The following is a 25,402-nucleotide window of genomic DNA, read 5'->3' as shown; positions in this document are numbered from 1 at the left end:
TCAACTTTCTCTTTTCAAAGAACCATTGATCTCTTTTATTACTTTTTATTTGTTTGTTTTGTTTTTTTAGACTCTACTTCTGCTGTGATCTTTATTATTACCTTCCTTCTACTCACTTTGGGCTTTCCTTTCCTTTTTCTAGTTCTTTTAGATATAAGGTTAGATTGTTTGAGATATTTCTTGTTTCTTGAGGTAGGCTTGTATTGCTATGAATTTCCCTTTTACAACTGCTTTGGTTGTGTCTCATAGATTTTGGAGGTTCTTATGTTTACATTTTCATTTGCCTCAAGGTATCTTTTGATTTCTTCCTTGACCTCATTGTTAACCCATTTATTGCTTGGTAGCATGTTTTTTAGCCTCCATTTATTTGTATTTTTGTTTTTTCTTGTAAATGATTTCTAGTTTCATACCACTGTGGTTATAGAGGTTGCTTCATATGATTTCAATCTTCTTAAATTTATTGAGTCTTGTTTTGTGGCCTAACATGTGGTCTACCTTGGAAAGTGTTCCATATGCACTTGAAAACAATGTATATTCTGCTGCTTTGGGGTGAAATACTCTAAAATTATCAATTAAATACATTTTGTCTAATAGGTCATTTAAGGCTGTTTCCTTATTGATATTGTCTGAAAGATCTATCCATTGATGTCAATGGGGTGTTAAAGTCCCCTTCTGTGACTATATTACTTTTGTTCTCTCCCTTTATGTTTGTCAGTATTTGTTTTATATATTTTGTGCTCCTATGTTGGGTGCATAAATGTTTACTAGGGTTATAGCCTCTTATTGGCTCGATCCCTTTATTGTTATAAAATATCCTTGTCTACTTTGTCTGATATAAGTATTGCTAGCCCAGCTTTTTTAAATTTCCATTTGTATGAAATATCTTTTTTGGTCCCTTTACTTTCAGTCTATGTGTGTCTTTCAATCAGAAGTGGGTCTCTTGCAGACAGCATATGTATGGGTCTCGTTTTCTTATCCATTTAGCTACCCTATGCCTTTTGATTATAGCATTTCATACATTTTCATTTAAAGTGGTTACTGATAGGTTACATAGTTATTGCCATTTTATTATTCATATTTATGGGTTTTCCCCCTTCTTTCTCTTAAAGAAGTCCCTTTAACATATCTTGTGATACTGGTTTGTTGGTGATAAACTCCTTTATATTTTTGTTTGTTTGTTTGTTTGTTTTGTTTTCTTGGAAGCTCTTTATCTCTCCTTCAATTTTAAATGATACTTTTGCTGGGCCGAGTAATCTTCGTTGTAGCTCCTTGCTTTTTATCACTTTAAACATTTCATGCCAATCCCTTCTGGCCTGCAAAGTTTCTGCTTTGAAATTAGCTGACAGTCTTATGGTAATTCTTTTGTAAGTAACTAATTGTCTTTCTCTTGCGGCTTTTAATATTGTCTTTGATCTTTGCCATTTTAATTAGGACATCTTGGAGTGGGCCTCTTTGGGTTTATCTCCTTTGGGACTCTTTGTGCTTCCTGAATTTGTATGTCTATTTTCTTTGCTAGTTTAGGAAAGTTTTCAGTCATTATTTCTTGAAATAGGTTCTCAGTCCCTTGCTCTTTCTCTTCTCTTTCTGGTATCCCTACAATGCAAATGTTGATATGCTTGATGTTGTCCTAGAGGTCTCTTAACCCAGAGATCCCCAACCTTTTTTGGCACCAGGGACAGGTGTTACTACGAGAATCTAATGTCTGATGATCTGAGGTGGAGCTGAGGTGGCGATGCTAGCGCTAGGGAGCAGCTGCAAATACAGCCTGCCACTCACCTTCTGCTATGTGGCCCACTTCCTAACAGGGCACAGACTGGTACCAGTCTGCAGCCCAGGGATTGGGGACCTCTGCCTTAATCTATTCTCCTTTTTTTTTCTGATTGGTTGTTTTCTGCTACCTCATCTTCTAAATCACTTATTTGAGCCTCTGCTACATCTAATATGTTGTTGATTCCTCCTAGTGTATTCTTCATTTCAGTTATTATAGTCTTCACTTCTGACTGGTTCTTTTTATGATTTCTATGTGTTTTTGTGCCTGCTATCTCTTTGTTGAAATTCTCACTAAGTTCCTTAAGCATCTTTAAAACCAGTGTTTTGAATTCTGTATCTGGTAGAACTCTGCTTGCCTTCATTTCACTTAGTTCTTTTTCTGGAGTTTTCTCTCATTCTTTCATTTGGGACATGTTTCTTCATCTCTTCATTCTGGCTGCCTCTCTTTGTTTCTATATATTAGGTAGATCTGCTACATCTCCCAGTCTTGGCAGGGCGGCCTTATGAAGTAGGTGCCCTATGGGACTCAGCAGCACAGTCTTCGTTCTCCCTGATCACCTGAAGTGGGTGCTCCAGGAGTATCCCTTATGTGAGGTGTGTGTGCCTTTCTGTTGTAGCTGAGCATTGATTACTGTTGGCATGTCAGTAGGTGGGATTGACCCCAGGCTGATTGACTGTGAGGACTGGCAATGTCCATAGTGTACAAGCTGCTGCTGGGGGACTGACCCACAGAACTAGATTTGTCCCAGCAGGCTCTGGCGCCTGCCAAGACCACCCTTTGGGTATACTGCTTATGGGGCTAATCAGGTGGTGTTCTGTTGTGATCTGAAGCTGGCTGGGTGTGTAGGTTCTGGGGCCTCTTGGGAAGGGTTCTAGTGCAGGCCAAGGCTGCCTGTGACTGGCCCAAGGCTACATGGTAGGAGCTACAAAGTGATCCACAGTTGGTAGCTGCCTGTGCTGGACATGGAGGCATGTGGGAGAAGCCACACTGTGAACTGATGCTGGCTACCACTAATATCATGCCTGGGGCAGCTGAGCAAAAGGCCCAGGGCAACTTGAGGCCTGCCACCACTTGCCAGCTCAGCCACTGAAAGAGACTCAGGCAGTATGTGAGTTGAGCAAGACAGGGTCTCAGGGAGTCACCAGGACAGGGCAAGTGGTGTCTACCAGGTTAATGCAGATTCAGATTTGATGCCAGGGCTGAGGCGGGGGCTACTCAGCAGAAGGCACAGAGCACATACAGGCTAGCTGCTGCCTTCCTGAGGCCCTTGTTCTCCAAAGAGCTGACCACAAAAGACTGCAGCATAGCCCAAGGCTGGCTGCCTGCCACCGAAAGAGCCTCTGGCAGTGCATAAGTTTGGTGGGGCAGGGTCCTGGGAATCACCAGGGTAGAAAAAGTGATATTCATCAGGCCAATACAGACTTAGCCATATGAGGGGAGGGCTCAACACAGGAAAGATGGCATCCACCCACATGGAGGTAGGGCTTAACACAGGGAAAATGGTGGCTGTCCCTCCAGCCCTCTTGAAGCCACATAACTCAGTCACTCTCTGTATGTCTCTGGCATCCCCCAATCTGTTATCCTTCTGCTGGATAATGAGTGCCTGCAAAGGAATATGTCTGTGTGCTGGCCCTTTAAGAGGATGCCTGGGTTTTCAGCAGCCTTCCATCTCATCTGGAGGATGGAGGGAATCTCCTCTGATTTTCACAGCCAGATGTTGTAGGGGCTCCTCTTCCCAGCACCAGTGCTCTGAGGTGGGGAGTCAGTTACTCTTATCCTCTCAGTCACATGACTAAGGTGGGTTTTCTTTAGCAGCCTGCATCAAATAGGAAAGCTGCTATAGAGCATTTGCTGGAGAAACTCGGCCTCTCATTCTCAGCCATACCAGACATTACTATCTCTCTTGATTATTTACTCTAAAGAAATAAAGCATGGGAGACAAGAAATTGAACTTAAGCCACAAAAAAAGTTTCAAATATTCTGCCCACAAAAAGACAATTCAGCTTTAAAATCTTAATAAATGAGAATATAAAAGACTTCTTGTCATTTAGGTTACCTTTATCTTTCTGGCTCTCCTGTTTTCCCACTCCCTCTTTATCAAACCTCTCCATTTTGCTTGGTCTTCTCTCTGACTGACTTGCCTGTTTGGCTCTGAAGTACTTAGAGGGCTTCATAAGCCTGTAGGAGGCTATCTTGTGATCGCTTTGTATGGCATGAACAACAATAGCATCACTTTGCAATGAATCGCGAAATCTGGAAAAAAAAAAGGCAAATATTTGCAATAGTCACCATTTTAATCATTTAATTACACCATTTTAATCATTCTACATGATTATTAAGTAATAAATAAGATCATAATATATTACACTTATAAATAATATCATTATGTCACACTGGATTCAAAATTTAACCATACATATACCAACAAGAATGTGATGGAATTGGATAGGACTTGGTTAAAGAGTAAATAAAATTTTCTTTCTAATAAAAATACTAAACAACTCATTAATTAACATAATACCACTGCTTTGCTAATATGTAGAAAAATGAAAATATTTTAGGCATACTGCAGTTTAACAGCAAATGAATCATATCAAACTCCCAGAAAATGTAATCTACCTCTCTATCTATTATCTCATATATTATACATACATATCTCGTATTCCATATACATTATATAGATAATAGGGAGGTGGGTATCTATCATATATCTCATATATCTCCGATATTTCATATAACCCTATTTGCCTGTATAAAAAACATTAAGCTCAGGAATTCATGCTATGCTCTAGTTCACCTTTCTCATATAGCCCACGGAAATTTATCTTTTAGAAGTCTTTCACCAATTAAATTGCTGCTATTTTTGACAGTGGTTCATAATTATTCCATCTTTAATTTTAGAATTTAACTTATGTATATACATAGCAATTATTCCTAGCTTGTTTGTCTTTCTTTCTATTTATCTAACTCAAGTCTTTTAACTCATTTCTCCTTTTAAAATGGCTTGCTATTTATTTTTAAATTTCCCTTTTCTCTCATAGCATAGCAACTTTCTCATCTCTATAAGACTTATTCCCTTTATCTTCTTGTTCATGGAAGTTTTTTTAACTCTTTAAATTTATGCCTTTCCATGAGACCCAGATAACATGAGGGAAAATTTGGGTGGTTTTGATCACATCAAAATTTAAAACTTCTGCATGGTTAGAAAAATATTAACAAAGTTTAAGGCAAATGGCAGAGTAGGAGAAAGCATTTACTGTATATAACAAAAGGCAAATACTTATAGAAATAGAGACTAAAACTAAAAATAAGGGGGAAAATAAACAAGACTCAAAGAAAAATGAACAAAGAATCTAAACAGGCAATTCTAAGAATAAATAAAAATGAACTATAAACATATGAAAAGAAATGCTGAACCTCACCAATAATCAAAAGAATGCAAATTATTCAACCAAGATTTACCATATTTGGCCTATTAGACTGGTGAAGATTAAAACACTGGTAATACTCAGTGTTATTCAGGGGTACTTTATCCTCTCCCAACACTGGTAATACTCAGTGTTATTCAGGGGTACTTTATCCTCTCCCCCATTTCAGTCAGATAGCTAGCTACTTATTATTTCCTTTCTTATTTTTTTTTGAAGACATGAAGCTACAGAGTGAGCAGGGGCCTGGACTAAAGTGGGAAAGCAGAGAGTTAAGGAAATAAGTATTTGAGGGCAAGGAGAATGGGAAGGAAGAAATTATACCTAAAGAAGAGGATGATTGGCAAATTGGGTCCTACAGCTTGGGCACTTGTTCCCTGCTCTAGCACGTGGAGAGACACAAGGTGATGGTTGCAAGTGTGTCAGATCCTGAGAACTGGAGATTTTAGCCTCACAAAAGACTGCCTGCTCCAGCAGAGCACAGAAATCACAGAATAAAGCTGAAAGAAGCAGGCAGGCTGCGACAATGAGCCTCAGTGGGACTAAGACTGACTTTCCTGTCTGCCTACTAGAATAGAAGCTCAGAGTCAAATTTAATTAATTTAAATAAAATAATAGCCATATTGCTCATATTCCTGCATTTGTGAGTTAAGATTTATACTTGCCATATATACATTTACAAGTATTTCATGAATATTTATTAAAGCCAAACATAAGATACTATGTTGAGGGTTCCTCTCAAGAGAATCTTCTTACCCACTTTCATCTCTTGGTGGGTAGCAATCTAGATATAATTTGGGATTTAAATGTTCAAATATTATCCAAGAATTCAAGTATTCAGGGATTCAATGCCAGGTAAAGAGTACCATAATTCACAAGGCAAGAGAACCAAAGTGGAGACTGGTGCACATAGACAGCACTCTGGAGAGCTGAAGAGGGCTTCCTTCCAGCCTTCAGGTGAATCCTGATTAGCACATACATGTGAGGAGTCTATCTGAGGCTAACATCAGAAGGAAGCAGGTAGAATCATCCCCAGACCTGCCCCCTATACACACATGTTGGAATTGCTTGCATTCCCACAAGACTCATAAGATATGAGACATAGGGTAGAGTACTTAGAAGAATTTTATTTTAGTAGTGAGAAGAAATTAGCTCTAGACTAATGGCTGCCTCATTCCATCTAACAAATAGTAAAAGGAAGCCTCAAAAAATCAAACTATCTTCAAGTAACTTAACTAAATCCCAGAATAAAGATGAAGAATATTTTTTTTGCATTTTTTAAAATAAATTTATTTATTTAAATTAGTTTCAAGTATACAGTACATTAGTTAGACATCTATAATTTCATAAAACGATCCCCCCAATTGCTCCCTCCCTCCTCTGGCCCTCCACTTAGCCATCATATTAATGCTAACTACATTCCCTATTCCATGCTCCCCGTGCCCAACTACCAACTACTAATTTGTACTTCTTTAACCCTTCACCCCATTCTCCCAGCCTCCCAACCTCCCTCCCCTCTGTCCATCACCAAATTGTCCACTATATTTGTAAGTCTGTTTTTGATTAGTTTGAAGATGAAGAATATTTTAAAATATGTAAAAAAAAAAAACAAAACAAAACAAAACAAAAAAACACCCAGCACCCACAATGTAAAATTCACAATGTCTGGCATCCAATCAAAATTTTTAAGACAGTCAAGATAGCAGAAAGACATGACCCCAAGAGAAAAATATCAATAGAAACGAACCCAGAAATGATACAAATCATTTAACTAGCAAAGAAGAACATTAAAGCAGTTATTATAATATATTTTATATGTTCAAGAAGGTAGAGAAAAGCATGAGCATATTAAGGTAAGTAAAATCCGTACTTATATTAGGAAGTCAATAAATAATGATTAATAATAAATTCTTAGAGATATGTTATTTAGATGTACGGTCATAACCACTAGAAGAAATATAAAAGTTAATTCTTTTCAAGATATATCATGTTTATGGATTGAAAACCTCAGTATTTTTTAAATACCTGTTATGTCTAAGTTGATCTATACATTCAATGTAATTCCAATCAAAATCTTAGCGTTTTTTGTCAAAATTGACAAGTTTATTCTATGCAAAGGACCTAAACAATATTGAGGATGAAGAATAGAGCCAGAGGACTTATAATATCAGATGTCAAGATAATTAAGATAATGTGATACTAGCACAAAGAGAGGCCAATGGACTAGCATGAAGATTTCAGAAACAGACCACATGTATATGGTTATCTGATATATGACAAAAACATCACTATAATCTAGTGAGGAAAGGTTAGTCTTTTCAGCAAACGATACTAGGTAAATTAGATATCCAAACAGGAACAAATGACACTTGACCTCTATCTTATATCACACACAAAAATTATTCGAGATAGGTAACAACAGAGCTTCTAGAAAAAAACAGAACTATTTCATGAATTGGAAATAGACAAAGATTCCTTAAATACAACATAAAAGCACTAACTATAAGAGTTAGTGAAAATATTGATACATTGAAAAAATTGATAAATTTAATTTCATTGAAATTTTAAAATTCTGTTCAAAAAGACACCATGAGAATGAAAAGATAAGCCACAGACTAGAGAAAGATATTTTATATGCATACACACATATCTGTTTCATATATATATACATATATATACACACATGAGACATGTATATGTGTCATATATATGACAAAGGACTCATATCCAGACTATATAAATAATTCCTACAACCCAATTTTTAAAATGAACAAAAGACTTGAACGAACACCTAACAAAAGACTATACAAATAATCAATAAGTATAGGAAAATGGGATAAAAGTCATCGCTCATCAAGAAAATGCCAATTTAAACCACACTGAGATACACTTACAGATGGCTGAAATTTAAAGAACTGATAATACCACGTGATGAAAAGTATGAATGTAATGTGTTTAATTGTGTCCCCCAAAACGATGTTGAAGTCTTAAACACCAGTACCTCAGAATATAACCATATTTCAAAACAGGGTCTTGACAGAGGTGATCAAATTGAAATAAGATCATTAGAGTAGGTCCTCACATGGCTGGTGTCCTTATAAAAAGAGGAAATTTGGACACACACGAAGGGATGATTATATGGAGGGACACCGAAAGTACACCATGTGAAGGCAGACAATTTGGAATGATGCATCTACAAGCTATGAAACACCACAGGTTGCTGGAGAAACACCACAGGTTGCTGGAAAACCACCAGACTCTCAGAAAGAGGCATAAGACAGAGTCAGAAAAAATAAACTTAGCCAACAGTTTGATTCTGAACTTCCAGATCTGTCTGAGGTACTTCGTTATGGAAGCCCTAGGAAACTAATTTAATGGGGATCAATTCAATTTCTCATGTAGTGATTGTCAGAGTATAAACTGGTTGAACCATTTTGGAAAACTGTTACTTATGACCCAGCCGCAGTTCCACTCCTGGTTACACAGGAAACAAAAATAAGTGCTTATGTCCACCAAAAAACATGCACAAGAATGTTCATAGCCCCATTATTCATAGTAGCCAAAAGAATATAACAAACAACTATTTATCAACAATTAAATGATTAAATTGTAGTATAACCATTTAATAGAATATTACAAGTCAGTGAAAAAGAATGAACTACTTATATCTACAACAACACAGATAACCTTAGGTATGATACTAAGGAGTCAGATACCAAAGAGTTCATACTGCAACATTTAATTTATATGAAGTTCACAGACAAAACTAATCTATGGTGATAAACATTAATCTTTGGAGAGTAAATTTTTACTGGGAGGGCTCATGAGGGAACTTTCTGGAGTACTATAAATATTCTTAATTTGGGTAGCAGATACATGTGTTTATTTATCTGTAAAAATTTATCAAGCTGTTAAATTAAGATTTATGCATTTTACTGTGTATAAATTACATCTCAAAAAGGCAAAGAAAAGAAATTTCCCCTGAGAAGTCAAATTGGTACATGAGAGGGATTAGACAGTTGACAGTCGTCTTTTATTATAAGTCCTTTGGTAACATTTTATTTTTGATTTTTTTAAATATGGGCATGCTGTAGAATTAATTAGATAAAAAATAATTTGTCAAAAATGAAAAGCAAATATGTATCACATAATTTGGTTTGCAAAAAATCTGTTAAACAAATTTCTCAGATTTAAACTAGGAAGGAATGAGTAGAAAGCTCAGGAAAATATCAGTAGGAGTGACAAGAGGATTCCTTGAGATCTCAGGTGTTAGTGCATATTTCAAGAAACCTTTAATTTGACCACTTTGATTAAGCCACTATAAACTACTTTATTCAAATATGCTCTCAAACATCTTAACTTGCAAGAAATATGGATCTTACCTATTCTGTAGCTTCATTAGGCCAAGTTGATGTTTCTCTTTTTCCCAAGCTAATTCCTTTTCCACTTGTTGAATTTTATGAACTGTTTTTCTGTTAATCTCAGCACGAATTTTGGAATCTAGATCAAAATCCTGCAGATAAGTAGATTTGTTCATCAAAATGGGTACTTTTATCAATGTAATTCATCGATCTTATTTTACACATACATATTTTTTAAGTTCTATATTCAATTTTATGCAGCATAACTCTCTCCCAAATATTTTAAACTCTCTCCATTCTAGAAAGGAATAACATACTTTTAATCTTCCACAAAATATGAAAACGTGTTCTCAGAAATGAACAGTGCAAATAAAGATACATATTAAAAGATTTTCTTCACAGTAAAAATAATGAATGCTAGAATATTTAAAGAACGTACAAAGTTAAAAAAAAAATGCTTCCCTTACAAAGTTTAAAATATATATTCCCTTTACTCCAAAGCAACTAACTACTACAAAACCATGGGGGCACAGGACAGAAGTTCATGACAGTTGATCATTAGCTGAACATCTCTCATATGACTCTACTCAGGAAAGAAAGCAAAGTCTTTGTCATCTTCTTAACATCACCAAGTTCCAGATCAATATCTTTCACCAAGGGGGCTTACTTCCCATAAGGATACTTAGCAGCCTCATGTTTCTTACCTTCGCCCCTGTAAAAATGCCAGGGCTTTCCTTCATATCAAATTGGAAGTAGTAATTATTCTTTCCAGAGGTGCTTGTGTTTTAAGTAATGATGTGCATAAAGTGCTTAGCCACAGAACTTGTCTCAGTTATTCTTTATTTTTAATTATGTCACCCAAATTCTGCAAATGTCAACTTTTTTCTTGGTAAAATAGCATAAACATCTTTTAACCAATATGAGTTAACCATTATGATTTCACCAAAGCATTTTTTATTTGAAATTGGTTAAATGCCTCTAGAATTATAGGACTAGGCAAACCACAGATTTAGTAAGGTAGCTAAATCCAGAAATAAAGAGGTTTATCTGTATCCCAACCAAGTTGTACGACAAGTTCTACAGTAGTTTAGCTGCTGCCAACATATTGACTGGCCAGATTAAAAAGTGAAGCTTAAAGATGATTTTAAGAATTCATACCTATCGGCCAAATAGTACTTGGTTTTGAACTAGAAATAGCATATGTTAAAATTAAAATCAAATTTATTTTAGACTTACTGTTCGTTTAAACTGCATATGCTCGGGTAATTCTTCATTCATTTGTAGTAGTTTCTGAAACTCGTTCCTCAAAGCTCTGAGCTGTTCTCTCTTCCCCGCCTTTATTTCTTCCACCTCTTTCATTAATTTGTCATGTTCTCTTTTTTTTCTGGCATCCTCAATACTGAAAACAGAAATTTAAAAGGATAAACTACAGATATAGCAAAGAGAAAATTAGTATTCAAATATTTGGAAATTCATTTTGCTTTGTCAGTTTCCATAAAATGTTGGTTTGTTTTGCAAAAAGTTCAGACTTCATAGGTATTTATTGAAAATTTCCATACCTGTAGGCTTTGGGATCTTCAATATCTTCTGGAATTGGCTCTGTTTCAATTCCAAACTGTAGGAAGGGGAGTAAAAAATTAGTCCTTTAAAACTAATTTCCTTTAAAACACCTAATTAAAAGTAAATTGAGGGGTTTTTTTTTCCCCTGCCAATTTTTAGCAATTACATGCTTGAAAAGTATTTTCACAAAAAATAAACTAAGGACAATATTGCAGTTAACTAAACTTATTTGTTTCTGCTTCATTCAAAGGGGTGGAGAAAGCCTTGAAACTTAATCATATGTATGCAAAATGTTAATATCCCCATATTGCCCCTCAAAATGCAAATTATTAATATTCAGGTGTTATTATCAAAGAATACACACAAAAATTTTCTGCGCCACTTATTTTAAAATGCTGGGTATTTTTTTTTAGCATATCCTTTTTACATATGCATAATTCCCCAAAACTACTCCATGAGTGTGCTAGGAAGGTTTTTAAAGATATATATTCTAAAATTTTTTAGTAAGCATTTCACTTGACCTTACCAAATGAAGACATACAGTGGGAAATGCACAGAATAAGATAATCCCCCTTTTTAAGAAAGATGAAATCAGAAATATAAATCTCGCCTTTAAAATCAGTTTAAATTAAAGGGTACTATGAAGAAATTACTTCGAAGAACTTCATTTATTCAGGTGCCGTGCTGTAAAATATCTTAGGTTGTAAAGGAAGAGGACTTATAACCTGGTGAACTAAACAAAGATTAGTTTGCTAGCTAATAAGTTCTTCAGTAAAATTCAACTTGTTTATTCTCTATTCTCTTTTATAACAGATAGGTCTCTTTTGATGACATTCATTGAAACAAAGACTCTCTTTTAATGAAGTTGTTTTGTTACAGCACTAGTCTTTATATATACGAAGTGTAACTACATATTTTTATATGACAGGTTTATGATGACTTTAGTAAAAAGAAGTCATAAATCATGACAAATGTAAGAGATAGTGATGGTTAATACATTGTAGTTACTGGTAATCACTTAGGACATAACTTGAATTGTACTTATTTTTTTCTTTTATTGCTCAGAGCTAAGCCCCTTAGCTTTCCAAATCAGTACGACTTCCAGGATCTCCTGGCCTCAGCTGTTTACAGTAAGTTTGAGTTAAACAAAGGTATTTTCAACAATTCTGAAATATATGCCAATTGTTCTCAATCCCGGCTGCACGTTAGAATCACAGGAGAGTGTTTTATAAAATACTGATGTCTGGGTCTCACCTTCAGAGATCCTGGTTTTATTGCTCTTGTGTAGGGCTCAGGCATCTGTACTTTTAAGAATTTCCTAGCTGATTCTAAAGTACAGTAAGGTAGAAACCTCAGACCCATGCAGGGCTTTAATAATAGAAAATTCAGGTCCTGTGAAAAGCTTTTTGTTTATTCAATTCTTTCTGATTTTGCCCTCTTAAAAGCAGAATCTGCTTCAGTGACTTAAGAAATGTTGATTGCAGTCATAAACAAAAGCACACTGTTATAGAAATACAGAATGGGTTTCCAATATTGGTTTCCATAGAGAGAGCTGGCACTCAGTTTTCTTCTTGTTCATAAACTTTTTATTCTATAATTCCTCTTCCTGAGCTGGACCTCTTCAGACAGCAGTCCATTCTCCAAATTTTGCTATTAACAGAAATGAAAATCTACCTATTCAACTCTTCCCCACATTTTTTGTTCTTTTGAAGTTGGTTATCTGTTAAGTGAGAAGCCAATGTGTTCATAGGAATTTTCATTATGGTCTTTCTAATTCCTTATTCCTTAGGAGCAATTCCAACAGTTACTAATAATTTTATATAAGGGAACCACTTTAATCATAAAATATTCAGGTCCTGTGACAAGACAAAAGGATATAACTTGGGGATCTGAATCCTCAATCTTCATCACAAAGCCAACAATGTAAATATACCTAAGAATAGAATAATTTAACGGAATCTTTAATCATGATCCACATTGTCATATGCTAATACTACTAACAACAGTATTTTTACAACTCCTTTCAAAGGCACAAATTATGGTGTATACTTTTCATATGCCCCTTCAATAAGTGAATGAATAAATGAAAAGCAAAATATATATCTGAAAAAAATGTGCATTTTGAAAGCAAACTTTGATCAATAAAAGCGATTAATACAGAAAAATTGACACAGTCTTTTTAATTTGGGGGATTCTGTACCTTTAGTAATAAGTAGAATTCAATGCCTTTAATATTTGAAAAAGAAGTACCAGTAAGTCAAAATTATAATACTGGTAGAAAGATTAGATTACAAGGTAAATGTGTCTAAATAGTTTTCAATTTTTAAAGAATATGAGCAATTTTAACATCACTATTTTTAAGTAAAGCGTTTTTGTTGTTATTGTTATGAGTTAGTTACATACCCTGGCAGATGGCACTTTGGCTTTGATGCCTTTCCTTAACTCAAATTCAGGAAAAATGCTGAAAACAAAAATATTACTATCTGCTCCAGCAGTCACCAAAAAACGGTCATCAAAGCTAGTAGAAATGCTTTTAATACATCCATAAGTACTGTCATGTATATTAAAGTGCCAGTAGTTCTCCATATTTTTCAATGAAAGATCATTCTCATTTAGGATATAGACTCGAATTGCTCCATCTTGCATTCCACAAAACATCATATCTTGGTTAATACTATGAAACAAAAAGACAGTGAATTGTTTTCATATTAATCTAAAAATAATGTTTAATTTTAACTTATTTTAAAAATGACTAAATTTTTAATAACAAATGTGTTATGGATTAAATTTTGTCCCCCCTCAAAATTTACATGTTAAAGCCCTAACAAACTGTGGAAGCCCTAGAAAACTAATACAAAAGGGTAGTGGGGCAGGGGGGGTGGAAACCAGTTTGAAAGTTAGAGCTATTATATTTGGTCTGCAAAAGAATGACTCACATACATGCTTAATTCACAATTATTAAAGGACTAATAATTCAATTCATTTCTCCAGAATCACTGTAACCCTAAACTTTCATTATCTGACCGCACAGTAGAATTCCCCTAAGTAACTGAGAGTAAATCTATACAATTTAACTGTGTAATAAACAGAAATTTTGACAGAATATTTGATAGAGGGTATTGAAATAATTTTAGGATTAGCTTTGATACTATTTATTCCTTTAATTGATTTTGCATGGTTTGAGTACCCCTATATTTGGACAGATCTTTAAAAATTGACAATGTTCATAATGGACTAAAATATAGACACTAATGAGTTATAGTTCTTTAAAGCTTTCTGAAATTCTGTTCACCTGAAAGTGATAGTATGAATGGGATTATCCTCTGTATCCTCAAGAAAACGGAAATCAAAAGGTTCATCTTTCTTTTCTGTGATATCACTGTTTTTGTCATATGTAGGGAACTCACAGTGATAAAGAAAACCAGCATCATAGCCATCCTGGAAAAGAGATAAATAACATAGAAGGTGATACTTGTGTATAAGACACATATGACCACATGAGAAATTTTTGATTATTTCAAATTTTTAAACATAAAAGAGGTATAGGAGAAAGATCACTTCTGACTACCTACTGAATTCCATTTTATTTCAAGTATTATTCTGAATAAGTAGTATTTAACAATAGAGTTTTATAGGTCAGTGTAGGGCGTAAACGAGTAAATGAGAAATGGACTGGTCTTCACGGGAAGTGAAGCCTAATTTCAAGTCATCTCAATGATGAAAGTGATCTAAGATTACTAGCTGCTTTCCAAAACCAAAAATAAATCTCCAGGATTTATACACAGAGAGACTTGAGCTAGTGCTACAGTTTTTCACATACAAGGTCTAACATTCAATTTAAAAAACTAGGCATATTACCAAAGACAAGACTTGATTGATAATCAAAAGAAAAAACAGATCAAAGAAACAAAATCATAAGAGGTATTGATAGAAGTGTTTTCTAAATGGATTGCATTTCAAAAAGACTCTTGCTTTTGCCTCTCTAATGCTCTCTCTGACATTTAGGTTTTGAATGCCATGGTATTTTCGGTATTTGCAAGCATCCTTAACAAGCAATGCTCTCATGGCTGTCCTGTTTTAATGATGTAATTGTGTTTGACTTACAAAAGTTATACTTGCTTGGTAGACAAATGGAAAATCTCCTTAAATAAAATACACTGACAAAAACTGTTTGCCTACATCACTAATAATAGATGGTAGCCTCTGGAATGCTACCATGTTAAAAAACAGGCTATATATCATCTGCTCATCTATTCACATCTCTGTTAATCATCAATAAACATTTATTGATATAAAAAAACAAAACAGACTTCAAAATAACTATGATTAATATATTTAAGGAATTTGAAGGCACTATAGAAAATTTTAGAAGTCAACTGGAATCTATAAAAAAGTAAATGGAAATCATAAAAATTCTAGAACCAAAAAATTATGGAAATTTAAAATTCAATAGATTGGTTTAAAAGCAACTGGACAAAGCTAAAGATAGAATTATAAAGCTGGGATAGAGATCAGAAAAGAACAGACTAAAGCAGGAAAGAGAAAAGGATGAAAAATACCAAAAAAAAAAGGCATGTAAGATACATATGAGACATAGTGATAAAGGTTACATACGTAAAATTGGAACCCCAGGAGAGGGTAAAATGGTGGCCCAGAAGCAATACTGTGGTAGGTAATGGCTGAGTATTTTATAAAACTACTAGAATTCAAGAAATGCTGTGAACCACAAGCAAGATAAATGTGAAGAAATTACACTTTTTAGCACAAAACTTTAAAAACAACCAGAGGAAAAAAGATACCTTAGGTTTCAAAGAAATAATAAAAAGATGCAGCTGGCAGAATAAAAGACAAAAGGTAACAAAAAGATATCAAAGTTTTGAAAAGAAAATATATCCAGAAAAATTTTTAAATAGGCAAAATAGACACTTTAAAACCAAACCAAACCAAACAAAACCAAAACACTCTAGAGATTGTTTTGATAAATAGAGATTCTATCACTAACATACCTACAACAAAGAAAATATCAAAGGCTATCTTTTAGGCAGAAGATGTAATTACAAAGATATAGAAAGAAAGTAATATCAAGAAAAAGGATAAACCAAAATGATATCAAGAGTAAAAACAATAGTAAAATGCTTTGGGGGGACATAAATACATATATAAAAATAAAACACATAATGAGGGGAGAAGGAGGATACCTGGCATTAAAGTGCTCTAAGATCTTTTATCCTCTGGAACTAGTTAAAGAATAAATTTATATCAAATTATATTAAGGATGCATATTAGGATCTTTGGGATCACTTCTAAAAGAATTTTAAAAATGTATAACTAATAATCTAATACAGGAGGAAACTTGGGGGAAAAAACTACCTTAATCATCCAATAGAATGTGGAAAAAAGAACACAGAATTGGTGTGATAAAAAGAAATAATTACTAAGATGGTAGGTTTAATCTTAATGTAATTGGATATAGTACTCTATTAAAATAAAAACAAAGATCATCCTACAGAATTAAAAAAGAAGCCTAACCATAAGCTGCTTATAAGAGACATACTTTGAAAATAAGGGTATCAAAGGCAAAGGAAAGAGAAGAATCATTAACAACTCTGAGTTTTTTCTTAGTAAGTAGATGGATGCTTGTCTCATTTACTGAGATAGAGTACGTTTGCATGAGACAAGTATGGTTTAAAAGTTATATTTTGGATATGTTAATTTTGAGGTGCCAAGGAGAGATGTCAAGTTGGATAGATATACAAGTCTGAATATTAGAGAAGTCAAGAATAGAGAAAAATTTGAGATTCACTGGCACATAATTGATATTTAAAGCCATGGGACTAGAGGAAGTCACCTAGCAAGAAAGAAGGGGTCCAAGAGCACATCCTAGAATACTTCAAATTTCAACCTTGTTCAGCAAATGAGAAGCCAGCAAAAGAGGCTAAAAAGAAATGATCAGTACACTGTCATGTCTCAGAAGCCAGGGAAAGTGTTTTAGAAGGATGGAGGGTTAGTGCTATCAAATATTTCTGAAAGGTCAAATGAACAGAGAAATGACCATTGAGCTTGGCAATATGGAAATCTCTGATGAAGTGAAGTGGTGGAGTTAGAAGCCCAACTAGAATGGGTTAAAGACCAAACAGGAGGTTAAAGTTGAAGTCGATGACGACAAAAACTATTGAAAGTTTTCCTACAAAGGAGCAGTAAGGTGCGGGGGTGGGAGGGAGGCAAGGGGAAGAAAGAGAGGTTAAGGGGGAAAAAATTTAAGTCCTAGAGCATGTGTATGTGCTGATGATAAGAACTGAGTAAACAGAGAGAAGCTGATGATTATATAAGACCAGATGGCTTATTTCAGGAGCAAAATCTCTGAGAAACTGAGAAGGGATGAGGTCAAAAGGCCATCTGAAACAGTGTGTCCTTGGAAAGTTGCAGGGGACCACTAACGATTTGTAGCAATAGGCAAAGTAGATAAAACTTATATGGATCCCTCTAGAGCATTAGATCTGATTGAGACAAGATAAGGAAATTCCATCTGATTGCTTTTATTTTATTTTTTTCGGTAAAATGTGAGATGAGGTTGTCAATAGAAAGTGAGAGAAGGTACAAAATGCTTGAGGAGAAGAAAGGATTAAAGCAATAATTTGGAAAGTAGGAAAGTGGACGTGGCTGGGCAGTAGAACCAGCCTGCAGTGTGAGTACTAATTTGAGATCTGTGGTCATGACTTCAATATAAGATTGGTGTTCTACAGCATCTGCTTATGTGTAGGCACAAAGTTGGCAAGTAAGCAGATCAAGCTGGGTTAGAGTCACTGCCTCTATATCTTAACCTTATGGGCAGGTGTAGTTTAACGGTTAAGAGCATGGACTCTAGACCCAGACTGCCTGAGTCCAGATCCTGGTTCCATCTCTCATATGTGACCTTGGATATGTTATTTAACCTCTCTATACCTTCGTTTCCTCTCATGTAAAATGAAAATAAAAGCAATTATTTTATAGGGTGGTTGGGTAGATGACTTAGAATGGTAGAATAAGTAAGTTTCCATATTTAGCAAATAAAAATACAGGATGGATGCTAACTAAACTTACTGTGATAATCATTTCACCATATATGTAAGTCAAATCATTATGCCGTACACCTTAAACTTACACAGTGCTATATGTCAATTATATTTCAGTAAAACTGGGGAAAAGATTTTAAATACAGGATGCTCAGTTAAATTTGAATTTCAGATGAACAAAAAATATAGTTTTACTGTAAGTATGACCCATGTGATATTTATTTTTGCAACTCTTAGAGTAAGCAGTAAATATGTTAAAGCATAATTTTTACATATATGTTTCAAGGAGACTAGAACTCTATTACATTATATTACAGTTGTTTCGGTACCTCTCTCCCACATGATTATGAGGACACTTCCTGAGGACAGGAACCATGTCTTATTTATCCCTTTACCCCTTGAACCCCTCACGAGAGTAGCCATTAATAATTGTGTCATAAAACAGAGAAGACGAAGGGTAAAGGCATTAATAAAATGAAGTTCTAAGTTGCCTCCATCACTACTTTCTGTTCTTCTTGTCTCCTTAGATGTTGCTATCAAAGATATATTAGGAAAAGTTGAAGAGGGAAGAGGTTAACTCTCATCGCTCCTTATAACAATAGTCCTTAGCTAGCCAGTGTCCTGGCCTGGCCAGAGACCTGGACCAGTTATGATTTAGTAATAATCTTTCCCATATACTTTTATGTCAATTATTACTTTTTTTGAATGGAATTGAAATTTGTGACAAATTTATAATAAACGAAATCTTGCTTTGCAGGAGATCAATAAAATGTTTTATAAGACTAGAATATATAATAAGAGGATGTAATTGTCACATCATTGTGACAGTCCCTGGTACTTGTCTCCCCAGTATCTATTTTTCTATTCTTCTTTAGTAGCCTAGTCCCAATTTTGTTCAGGATGGCAACGTGGTCATCTAAAAACAGTCATCTTCCCAGACTTCCATATGGCCAAACATCATAACTATAGATAAAATGTAAGCAAAAGTCTACTGGATAGAACTGCCGTTATTTTCAAAATACTAAAATTTCTTTTCAAAATTTAAAAGAAACAAACTCGGCCACCCTTTTGCCACTTAGCCTTTTGCCCTTCTACCTTCGATTCTTTTCCCCTTTGACCTTCTGGAACATAAATGGTTGTCATAGATGATAACAGATATAATAAGTAGAAATATAAGAGAGATATTAAGATTACGTAAAAATAATGTAACTCATATTCATCGAAATTCACATCTTTAACAGTAGTTAATAAGTGAAGTCTTACCATAAGAGAAAATTAAGAATGAACGAGTTTGGCATGAGTGGTGAGGCCCCAACAGCAGCTATCCCCGTGGCAGAGGCCGGGACAGCAACGGGGGCCCTCGCATCCCACCCATCGCTGCCACCACCACCACCACCACCACCGCTGCCGCCAGGGAGGAGGCCTCCACGTCCCTGCCTGCCACGCCCACCCAGGGGGTCAGCTCTGCTGCCACCCACCCCCAGGAAGTCCCTCCAAAGCCAGCACAGGATAAGAAAAGGGATTAACGGTTCCTGGTCCTCCTCATCCACTCCGGCTCTTGGCGACCAGCGCCCCGCGCTACCCCGGGTCCCTCGCCTCTCCTCCTTGTCGCCCTTTCCCTGGACAGATTGGGCCGAGGCGGCTGGGGGCCTCCTTAGACCAGGGCCCAGTGTGTGGTGTAGGGGCTGGGGCAGGCCAGAGCACATGGTTTGTCTGTCCGTCTGTTCCTGTGTTTCTGGCCATCTCGCCCCCCCAGCACCATTGGGAATCATGGTGAAGTGAAGGCGGCGCTGCTGACGGGGTGAGCCAGGTGCGCGAGAGGCCAGGGCCCCTTTGGGATGCCCATGGCCATCCATCATCTTATCATCTTGTCCCTCGTCCCCCGACTGTCCCCCTCCTCTCAGACCACTGCCCTTTAATACAGTCTGGATTTAATAAATTCACGTGGGAGTTTAACTTAAATAATAAATAATAATAATAATAATAATAATAATAATAATAATAACGACTATTCACAATATTGAATTAGGGCTGAGATAAAAAAAATATTTATTATTACTCACCAAAGAAACCCAGAACTTCCCTGGTCCAGAGTAAAATCCACAGAGGATGTAACAGGGGGTGGATGGAATAAAGATTTCGGGTAATGGCTCTTCCTCTTCCTCCTCCTCCTCCTCTTCCTCATGGAATTCTTTTTCTCCATCTTCTCCCATCGTGGCTGCTAGCTGTTTCCTCCTTTCTTCCTTTTCCTTCTCCTTCAACTCCTTTTGTTTCTTTCTCTTCTCAATTTCTATTAATCTCTTTTGCAAAAGAAACATTAAGAAGATGTCAAACAGCTGCAATTCAATTATTCCTTTACACTATTGGGGATGACAAAGAAAGTGGAAGGAAGATAGGGTCCTAGAAAAATTCACAGCTCTGATGTAACAAGTAATGTCATTTAAAATAATTATTAATTTGGGAATACATTTTTATCATTAAATATTTTAAATCATTAGAATAACTACTTCTATATTACCCCAATTGATCCTGGTTGTACAGAAATTATTTTGTCATTTTTTTTCTTACTAAGGAAGCTAAATACAGTTTCCCTCAGAGTCTGTCACTGTCGGCCCATGTATTTATGTGGACTGAAATAGTCCATGAGGAAAGTTGTTTCTATTTCTAGTAATACTGTGATTTAGGCCCTCAGCAGCTATCAACTGGCTATTGCCAAAGGTCACTAAGACTGGCATCCCTACCTCCCATCTTTTACTTCTTCCTGTTTACCCCTCAAAACCATCTTTCTAATTTATATGATCTCGTCATATCACTCTCTTCCTCAAACACTCACAATGAATCCCAATGGTCTAAGAAATAAACTGAAACACCGTAGCTGGTATTTAAGGAACCCCATGTGTTGGTCACAGACTCTTGCCACATCCCTGCACAAACTGCATCCCTGTTTCATCAGTCCATTCTTCATTTCCCCAAAACACCAAAAATAAGTCAGCATTTCCTCAGGACGTTTTCCCAGCTTTTATTGCCTTCCTCCTCATTTTCATCCTTTCAAAATTCTTCCCAGTCTTTACATACTAAATGTTACCTCTGTGCAGTCATTTTTGTCCTCTCATTCCTCCATCGGAACTATATATTCTTTATTCTGCATGCCTTAAAATTATTTTCTTTGCAGTGTGATTTAAATATCTATTTACCACTGACTTTAAATACAGGGTCTATGTCTTATTCTTCTTTGTATCTTCTTAGCACTTAACACAGGATATGTTATATTCTAAGAAAAAAAAATATTAGAAGATAATGCTTCAAGGATATCTCATACCAGAATCTTAGATTTAACACTTGAGAAATGGAAACATTTTATGTGCATGTCTTTGATTTCATAGGAAACTACATTATGATCTCCCTCCTCTTCCTCCTTCATGGTTGGACATGGAGCTTCAAGAATATAGCCATTCTTGCAGATAATCAGTAAAGTACTTTCAGGCTAAAAGACAAAGATTAAACATATCATTTACACTTAGGTAAATTTTTAGAAGCATAGTTCAAAAGGATTACAAACCAGGGGAAATATAATTGCTACGTATACTATTTTCAAAAGATACTTAATTCCCAGCTGCAGTTATTGTGGGTAATAAGTCAATCTTATTAATTACTATACACAATTGATACCAAGTATTATATCATTAATTAAAAAGTTAAGTGTTAAAATTAGATTTATATTTGTTTTCCTTATAGATGTCATACATATTTCCTGAGACAAAAATGTAGTTGTGAAACATGTTAGCCCAAATGGCAGAATATTAAAATTAGGACCGCAAAGGAAAATCTGCAGTACGTGGATAGCATATACAGTCTCAGCTTCTTTTGATGGATTATTCTCTATCTGCTTGAGTTCATTAAATGTGGATATTCCCAAAGTTTTTGTCCTCTTCCCTCTCCTCCCTTCTCTCCCTCCACAAACGTTCCCTGGACAATTTTATAGCCACCTCAAGGTTTCGTTACCACTCACATGCAATTCCAAATTAATCTGTCTAGGCCGGACCTCTCTCTGAGCTCCAAAATCATGTTTTAAACCATGGTTGGGAAATCCCCATTTCGATACTCCATACATACCTTATTCAAAATGTTTATTCATTTAGTTATTTTATTGTATAGTTATTTATTATATACTTACTATGTACTCAGCATTTTGTAAGGTGCTAGAGATAAAATTATAATAAAAGAGGTACTGTCTCTGTTATTATAGAGCTTACCTCTAATGGGAGAGCCCATCGTTTAAGAAATCATATAAACAAATGTAAATTGTAACTGCAACAAGCATTGCAGAGGTACTGTGAGAGCAAGGAGGTTGTGCAAAGCTTCCTGAGAAGATGGCACCTATGTTTTAGGTGAAGGATGAGTAGAAGATAATTAGACAATGAGTTAAGGGAGAGTTTGAGGAAGCATGCTATGTAAAGGAAATACCATGTCCAAACATCCTGAGGCACATTGGGCTTATAAAGAAGTTGTGGACTTGGATAGTATCACCTAGGTCACAAGAACAGAGAAGAGAGATTGGGACAGAGCCTTAAAGAAACAACACTCAATGGCTGGGTGAGGAAGACTGGGAAGGAATGATTACAAGATGTAGGGGAGGGAACCAGAAGAGCATGATGTCATAAAAGTTAATGGGAAATGGTATTTCAAAGAGGAAATAAGGGTCAACTGGATCAAATGATGCTAAGAGGTCCTGAAATATAAAAAATAAAAATGTTAGGTGGATATCATTGGTGTCTTCAGGAGAGCTGATTTGGTGGAATAATGAGACTAGAAACTAGTAAAAACGTGTAAAGGAGACAGTAGGATGTAAGAAAATAGAGTCTATGGGAATGGTCAATCCCCTTGAGAAAACCAGGAAGAGAAAGATGGAGCAGTAGCTGATCAAAGAATTTATATTTTGTAAATGGGAGAGACTTGAACATATCCAGTGATCCAGTGAACATGTTAAGTTAAATTTCTATGAAAGAAAAAATAAATAGTGTGAAATCTTGAAAAAAGGAGAGAGTGGAATCCAAAGGTCAATAGGCAGAAATAGCCTCAAGCAGGAAGGAAGACAGTATCTCTAATTATAAAAGAAGAGAAGAGGAAGAGATGGGCTCAGAGGTAACAGGATTTTATGTTTGGTGGTGGGAAGATGAAAGAGTTCCTACCTGAGGGCTCTTAGTTTTGCTATGAAATGGTTGATGCTGAGAATGAGAGTGCTAGTTAGAAGCTTGAAGCTGTGAGGAGTGGAGAAGTTTGTAAATGATCATTGTGGGTGAAAGATAGAGTTGATAAGAACAGTGTTATAGGATTGCTGAGCCATCCCATGGATTGTGTTAAAGCTATTTGAATCACTAAATTCTGGAGGACCTAATCTTCCCTGATATATGAGCATCTCCAGATACCTTTGGCTGATCACCATAGGCAAATATAAATCATTTGAGGTCATTTAGGGATGGATTTTTGCCAGATGGAGATGAAGAAAAGACAGAGGGACAAGAGAGATCAAGTCAATAAAATAGCGTTATTGAGCCTTATTGAAATGAATAATTATGAAATTTAAGCTGGATATGGAAGTAAAGACAAGAGTGGACTAATGGGTTGGAGAAAGCAAATGGTGAATGAACAAGAGGTCCCTGCCATCAGAGAACAAATGGAGCAGGAGTAGCCAAATGAAAAGGGTGGAAAAGAGAGAGATTGAAGTCAGAATGTGAGCTATTTGAATACTTGACATTTAAGGTCGAGTTCTTACAAACTGTTGTGGTCTGAATTGTGTCCTCCCCAAAAAATTCATAAATAGAAGTCCTAAATACAGAATGTGACTGTGTTTGGAGAAAAGGCCTTTAAGCAAGTAATTATGTTAAATTAAGGTCATTAGGGTGGACTCTAATCTAGTATGACCGGTTTCCTTGTAAAAAGAGATCATTAGGACACAGAGGAATACCTATGTAAGGACACGGTAAGAAGGTGGTGGTCTGCAAACCAAGGAGAGAGGCCTCAGAAGAATCCAAATCCACCAGCCCTTGATCTTGCCTAAAGAACTGTGAAAAAATAAATTTGCTGTTTAAGCCACTCAGACTGTTGTATTTTATTAGCAAGCCCTCACAAACTAATAAACTAGTGGTAGCTGTGCTCAGTGAGTGGCTGTGAAAGTGCATGGATGAGCTGTAAAGACCACGGAAAATGAGGAAGTAAAGAAGCTCAGAGCCTGGTGCTGTTCAATCAATTACACATAGGGTGTTACTATCATTCAGAATTGTTCACACTTTGAAGAGAAAAATCACTATATTCTCAAGATTTTAATAAAGTTGCAGAATTGTCCAGGTGATCAAAAGGTAACAGCAATATAAAGAAAGAGAAGGTGATATAGCTGAATTAAAAGAGCATCAAAGAAGCAATGTTTTTATCTTAATTTTATGAGTTTCAAGTCAAAAAAGTAATAGATAAATATTGCCACAAATAAAATCATACTATAGGATGACATAAGCAGCATGGCCGTGTGAGAGGACCTCCAGGTCTCCCCTCTTGAAGTTACAACAAGTTGGACGGCTATAATTCAACAAAGGATTCATTACTCAACATTCAAACATATCTGAAATATAAGAGCATTGAAATATCTGCACATTGGAACAAAAAGGGGAGACGGGACAGGAGAGAAGACAGAGATGGGAGCCACAGGTGCAATCCGGCACTCGTCACAGCCCCATCAGATGCAATAGCAGTGAAAGGCCAGGGTGCAGCCCCCATTGGGCAAACCAGAGGGGCAGAGACAGAAATCAGGCTTAGGCGTCCAGCACACACTGAGTCTGAGCCCAGGGTAATGGGCAGAGAAGCAGTGCAAAGGGTGGCAGCATTCCACAAACTGCGACCACCAGACAAATCTGCAGACGCAGGAATCTGCCCGGCCCCCAGCCTCCTGTAGCCCACCAAGAAGTAAAACGCTCACTCACAAGACTGAGAAAAAGCAGAAAAAACTTTCCAGCTTAAGTAGTCTGTATTCACTGCATCTAAGCCTACTAAAAAGAACAGAGCTTCAGATGTGCAAACCTGCTTCCCTCCATCCACCCCACAGCAGAGTCTTGTAGAAGCAGTTGGATAAACTCAGACAGAGCAGTTCTGCCTGTGGCTTCTGGCCACAGAAACGTGGCACTGGGAACACGCAGGCCAGGAGACCCATTGCCCACCACTTCTCACTATGGGGTAGTTCCCCAA

General features: G+C 36.1%; 1 protein-coding gene across 1 annotated transcript in view; it reads right to left on the bottom strand.

Annotated features, from left to right (window-relative positions):
* The window catches only part of CFAP44 (cilia and flagella associated protein 44), a 122,986-nt gene that overhangs the window by 44,694 nt on the left and 52,890 nt on the right, over positions 1-25,402 (bottom strand). Inside the window, exons 16-23 of the mRNA XM_011355452.2 lie at positions 21,489-21,653; positions 20,233-20,469; positions 14,410-14,555; positions 13,521-13,791; positions 11,117-11,172; positions 10,794-10,956; positions 9,579-9,709; positions 3,828-4,024 (exon numbers count right to left, since the gene is read on the bottom strand). Coding sequence (XP_011353754.1) covers positions 3,828-4,024; positions 9,579-9,709; positions 10,794-10,956; positions 11,117-11,172; positions 13,521-13,791; positions 14,410-14,555; positions 20,233-20,469; positions 21,489-21,653 — 1,366 coding nt within the window. The remainder of the gene's footprint in view (positions 1-3,827; positions 4,025-9,578; positions 9,710-10,793; positions 10,957-11,116; positions 11,173-13,520; positions 13,792-14,409; positions 14,556-20,232; positions 20,470-21,488; positions 21,654-25,402) is intronic.

The sequence above is a fragment of the Pteropus vampyrus genome, unplaced genomic scaffold (genome assembly GCF_000151845.1).
Source record: "Pteropus vampyrus isolate Shadow unplaced genomic scaffold, Pvam_2.0 Scaffold1, whole genome shotgun sequence".
NCBI classification, from domain to species: domain Eukaryota; kingdom Metazoa; phylum Chordata; class Mammalia; order Chiroptera; family Pteropodidae; genus Pteropus; species Pteropus vampyrus.
This window is presented reverse-complemented; position numbering and strand designations above follow the sequence as displayed.